General features: G+C 35.8%; 1 protein-coding gene across 2 annotated transcripts in view; it reads left to right on the forward strand.

The window, feature by feature from the left end:
- Positions 1-5,534, forward strand: part of LOC307141672 (uncharacterized protein) — a 50,702-nt gene extending 45,168 nt beyond the window's left edge. Inside the window, exons 2-8 of one of the 2 annotated variants that reach the window (XM_079842051.1) lie at positions 1,407-1,712; positions 1,916-2,209; positions 2,394-2,690; positions 3,334-3,627; positions 3,811-4,128; positions 4,269-4,412; positions 4,508-5,534. In XM_079842051.1, the coding sequence (XP_079698177.1) occupies positions 2,182-2,209; positions 2,394-2,690; positions 3,334-3,627; positions 3,811-4,128; positions 4,269-4,412; positions 4,508-4,518 (1,092 nt within the window). In that variant the 5' untranslated portion in view covers positions 1,407-1,712; positions 1,916-2,181 and the 3' untranslated portion in view covers positions 4,519-5,534. Of the gene's footprint in view, positions 1-651; positions 1,713-1,915; positions 2,210-2,393; positions 2,691-3,333; positions 3,628-3,810; positions 4,129-4,268; positions 4,413-4,507 lie in introns of those variants that run through there. The other variant, XM_079842052.1, reaches the window with a different exon arrangement.
- Positions 5,535-6,000: the final 466 nt, after the last annotated feature.

A 6,000-nucleotide genomic window follows, 5' to 3' on the forward strand; every position in this document is an offset into this window, starting at 1 on the left:
TGATCACTGGAACGCGCCGTAACACCAACGCCTCTGGAAAGCTGCTCGTCTCGAAAGCTGTCGAAGACTCAGATCAGGCTTGTAGGAGTGAAGAGATCCTCTTGGCTCCAAAGCAGAAACATAATGCGATGTTGCCAGCGTACTTCCTGATATACCCACGAGGTGGGGCGGAGTTACGCATGCAAATTCCGCATGCCCATGGCATTGGCACTGCCATTGGGCGCTGTTGAATACGAAGAAGATGATTGGCTTCTAAGCGAAACCCCCATTCGTTAGTCACTAACGTACGTCGTAGTGATTGAACGAAAGGGAACTATAATTACTAAAACTAAAACTGAAACGAAATATATAAAAACTAAATAGAAATGTGTTTACAAAATAAAAACTAAACTAAAACTAGCAAAATAATTTATAAAACTAACTAAAACTAAACTGAAATTTGTTTCAAAATCGAAAACGATAATAAAATAAAAACTAATTTAAAAATGCAAAACTATAATAACCTTGGTCCCAACCAAATATTGGTGAGCGGAGTTAGTGTAAACAGACACTCCGTTGAAGGATTAGTTCACCTCAAAATAAAAATGTCCTGATAATTTACTCGCCCCCATCTCATCCAAGATGTTCATGTCTTTCTTTCTTCAGTGGAAAATAAATTACGTTTTTTGAGGAAAAACGTTCGTTTCCAGGATCTGCACATGTGTGATTCTTCGTGGCGTATGATTCTTCATGGCGTATGATGTCATCACGTTGGAAAGGTCACGCCTGACCTTCGACATCGTTGTTTTACCTTTACTTTTGTGCGCATTTGTTTTAACACTGGGTCGGTACTTTCACGTACGTCATGTTTGTGTACTTTCCGACGTGATGAGGTTAAAAAGTATATAAATGTGTATTTGTGTTGTAAATGTGGCCGATGGTTTGTTTAGATCAAACTCTGAAGCCCTGCCTTTGAAACTGCATTGATTTGGACCTTCAACCGTTGGTTCCCATTGAAGTCCATTATGTGGATAGAAATCCTGGAATGTTTTCCTAAAAAAAAATTATTTCTTTTCCACTAAAGTAAGAAAGACATGAACATCTTGGATGAGATGTGGGTGAGGAAATCATCAGGACATTTTCATTTTGAAGCAAACTAATCTTTTAAAGGAAATAAAGTAAATATGAAGCTCAAATACTCAACAGCTTTAGTGTTAGTGTGACATTAAACATTAAAGTGTCTTTTTTATTTAGTTATCGTTCCATTTATAAATCTATTTCTCTTTTCATTCATCTTCTTTTGTCTTTGTACTGCTGCAGAATATTATTCACTTCACATTTAAATGAATAAAAGTATTTTAGTGAAGCTTCATCAAACCAACATCAAGTGATTTTAAAGCTTTAATCTGAAAAACTCTGTTCTTCAGGCGGGGTTGATGAAGAGAAGAGAGTGAAGGAGGGAGATTCAGTCATTCTAGACTCTGATCTCACTGAAGTGAAGGATGATGATGTGATTCAGTGGAGGTTTAGAAACACTGTAATCGCTGAAATCAATAAACCGGCCGACAGCTTCACTGTATATGATGATGTTCCTGATGGGAGATTCAGAGACAGACTGAAGCTGGACAATCAAACTGGATCTCTGACCATCACAAACATCAGAATTAAACATGCTGGAGATTATGAACGACAGATCAACAGTGTGAGCAAGAGATTCAGGCTCATTGTCATTGGTGAGTTAAATATCAGTTTCACGTGTTATATTTTAATCAGCACAAAGATACAATTATTAATCCAAACTCCATTTTGCTTCTGTTGTTTAATGATGATATTCATTTCAAATTAAATTGTCAAACCAATTACTTCTGTAAATGACTGTCTCAGTCTGTGTTGAACCCTGTTTCTGTTTGTGCTCTGTGTGTGTTTGGTGATAAAGCTGAAATATCAGTGTTCAAGGGAGATTCAGTCACTCTATACTCTGGTCTCACTGAAGTGAAGGATGATGATGTGATTCAGTGGAGGTTTAGAAACACTGTAATCGCTGAAATCAATGTAACGGCCGACAGCTTCACTGTATATGATGATGTTCCTGATGGGAGATTCAGAGACAGACTGAAGCTGAGAAAAAAAATTGGAACTCTGACCATCACAAACATCACAACTGAACATGCTGGGCATTATGAACGACAGATCAACAGTGTGATGGTTTATTTCTATTTCACTGTCTTTGGTGTGTTAAAAACGTTTACACCTGTTTTTGTAATGACAAAATTGAAATTAATTAATTCACTAATTTGTTAGTTTTATTGTTTATTTTAAATTTTAAAATATGTAATTTAGTAAGCCATTATGAAGTTGTTTAACATTATTAATCTGTGACTGTTCCTGTTTGTTCTGTGCGTTTGGTGATACAGATGAACAGAAGAGAGTGAAGGCGGGATATTCAGTCACTCTAGACTCTGGTCTCACTGAAGTGAAGGATGATGATGTGATTCAGTGGAGGTTTAGAAACACTTTAATCGCTGAAATCAATAAACCGGCCGACAGCTTCACTGTATATGATGATGTTCCTGATGGGAGATTCAGAGACAGACTGAAGCTGGACAATCAAACTGGATCTCTGACCATCACAAACACCACAACTGAACATGCTGGAGATTATGAACTACAGATCAACAGTGTGATCAAGAGATTCTGGCTCAATGTCTTTGGTGAGTCAAATATCAATTTCACATGTTTTATATTTTAATGAGCACACACAACCCAAGTTAGGTTGAAAATGGACAAACCCAGCGGTTGGGTTAAATGTTTGCACACCGTGCTGGGTAGTTTTATTTAATTTAACTATTTTTTTAAAAAAATGCAATATTGCTTGCTTAAAAATAACCTAAAATATGTTGGAAATTAATGTTTATTAAATGAAAATGTATTAATACGTTTAATGAATGATAATTAAACAAACATGTATTAAATTGCTTATTAATAAATGTTCACCTTTTGATTATTATTGTTGCCTCTAGTAATTATGTGTCTGATTTTGGGTTCTTTTTAAGCCAGCCATATAGTCATTTTTAAAGAATAGTTGGGTTAAATAAAACTACCCAGCATGTTGAGCAAATATTTAACCCAACCGCTGGGCTAAAATAACCCAATCGCGGGGTTTGTCCATTTTCAACCCAATTTGGGTTGTTTTTAGAGTGCAGTAATTCAATTATTAATCCAAACTCCACTTTGCTTCTGTTGTTTAATGATCATATTCATTTCAAATTAAAATGTCAAACGATGTCCTTCTGTAAATGACTGTCTCAATCTGTGATGAACCCTGTTTCTGTTTGTGCTCCATGATTATGATAGTTTATCCAGTTCACAAATCAGTGAAGGCGGGAGATTCAGTCACTCTAGACTCTGGTCTCACTGAAGTGAAGGATGATGATGTGATTCAGTGGAGGTTTGGAATCACTGTAATCGCTGAAATCAATGTAACGGCCGACAGATTCACTGTATATGATGATGTTCCTGATGGGAGATTCAGAGACAGACTGAAGCTGGACAATCAAACTGGATCTCTGACCATCACAAACACCACAACTGAACATACTGGATATTATCAGACCAACTATATGAGGACTATCCTTCTCTCTGTCCATGGTGAGTTAAAAAAAGGTTTCAACTGTTTTTTGAATGAAATTAATCCATACACTATTTTGCTGTAGTTGTTTTATGATATTGCTTATTTTACATTTTAAACTATTTAATTTAGTAAAGCATTATACATTTATTTAACAGTATTAATCTGTGTTTCTGTTTGTTCTCCATGTGTGTGTTTGACAGATGAAGTGAAGTCAGTGTCCGTGACGGAGGGAGATTCAGTCGCTCTAGACTCTGGTCTTACTGAAGTGAAGGATGTTGATTGGATTATGTGGTGGTTTGGAGATGAAAACATTGTAATAGCAGAAATCATTAAATCATTCAACATCATCGCTGTACATGATGAACGTGCTGATGGGAGATTCAGAGACAGACTGAAGCTGGACAACCAAACTGGATCTCTGACCATCACAAACATCACAACTGAACATGCTGGAGATTATGGGCTAGTGATAAATTCAGCAGGATTCTCATCAAAAGCATTTAGAGTTTCTCTCTATGGTCAGTAGAAATCATTTGTCCTGTCCATTAAATATTATTAACTGTTCAATATTGAATCATTTTACAGTTTGAGATGACAGACCGAGTTCACTCACACTTATTGGCTGAGCTGATCTCAGTTTGATGCTTTTATTCCTCAGACCCTGTCCACTGCTGTGGTCCCACTGAAGCTGTGATCCGATTGGTCCTCTCTGCTCTGGTGGGCGTGGCTACTGTCCTTATTCTGGTTTATGACATCAGATCCAGAAGAGCTGAACGAGGTCAAGCTCATATTCACACATCAGGTACATGATTGATGATGTCATTTCTCATGATCTGATTTGCATAGACTGTATTTTTGAGAGATTTATTTTAATTTATGCCTTTATATGTTTTTCAGGAAGTGCTTAAATCTAAAGCAGAACGCTGAACTTTAAATATTCTTCAAGTGTGAAGCTTATTTGCTTGCTCTTTCTCTTTCAGTGTCAGATTTTTAAAAAATCCCATTTGTTTATATTTTGCTACTTCTGCTGTATATCTGTCATATGCAGTGGTGTAAAGTATTTGAGTAAATGTAATTAGTTACTGTACTTAAGTATCTTTTTGGCTACTTTGTAGTTGTACTGAGTTTCAAAGATATTAGCAACTTTTACTCTGTACTTGACTACATTTTTTAACAAGTAATTGTACTTTTTACTCCAATATATTTGTGTTTAGTAATGCAGTTACACATTACATTTTGCATGGCACCTAACTTCTTCTGCAGCAGTTTATTTCTGTTATAAAGAAGCGATATCGCGATCTAAGGGCATTGAAGGGACTATATCTTGTGTGTTTTGTCTTTACTCACCCAAACATGTCACCAAGGCTTCTTTATGTGAATGCGAGAGCATTAGCAGGGATTTGATGAATCACAAGTGTTTGATTTATGAGTTCATGACTGCAGCCGCTGATGAAACCAGCACATCCAGTGCAAGAAGCCTTAGACTATTTCATTTATCCGCTATATTGACCAGACCTTTTAGAAGGATATGGGTTTACTTTGGACCTTTTTGTGCACTTGAGCTGAACTGAGACTTGAGAGTTTGTAGACGTTTAAGAGGCTGTTGTGTCGCCTTTGAGGCGTTCAGTTTTATTTAGTTTTTAAATCATCTTACAAATCAAATGTTTCTTATTTTCACTGGTATGTCTCTCAGGTGTCGAGGACTATGAGCCTATATTTAGAGTAAAATAATGAAGTACTGTTAAAATCAGATACTCAAAGACTTTTACTCAAGTCATATTGGAATTGGTGACTTGTAACTTGTAATGGAGTCGTTTTGCTGTAAGGAATCTGTACTTTTACTCAAGTATGGTTTTTCAGGGACTCTTTACACCTCTGGTCATATGTTTCTGCTTGCCTTTATCAATAAAGTTTTTTCACTTTAAGAGTCTCTCCATGTTTTATTACATGCATTATGTCGAGTGTCTCTCTGAGGATTACTAACTTTATGTGTATTTTAACAATTTCAGCAGTGTGCCACATATAAAGCTTTACATTATTAAAATGTTAAAGTAACTTTGCTTTATTACTTTTTGCACACTTGTTACACATAGTAAAAATGAAATGAGTAAAAATAAACTAATTCAATTATTTGATTAGGGAAAAAAAAAATGATTCAACAAGTTCATATGCAAATACTGTATATTCTTTTAGTGAAACAGGTCAGGTCAGTGGATCTCAACATTTTTGACACCAAAGCCAAAAAATAGTCTAACTTCTTCATACATACAAGTTTTTCCATAAATAAAATAATAATATCTTGATTTTTGAACTCAGCGGCCATAATGATACACACATAACATCTACAGATTAATGCTGACGCAAAGGATTTGCTTTTTACATAACGTCTC

The sequence above is a fragment of the Gobio gobio genome, assembly GCF_949357685.1.
Source record: "Gobio gobio genome assembly, chromosome: 18".
In the NCBI taxonomy this organism is placed as follows: domain Eukaryota; kingdom Metazoa; phylum Chordata; class Actinopteri; order Cypriniformes; family Gobionidae; genus Gobio; species Gobio gobio.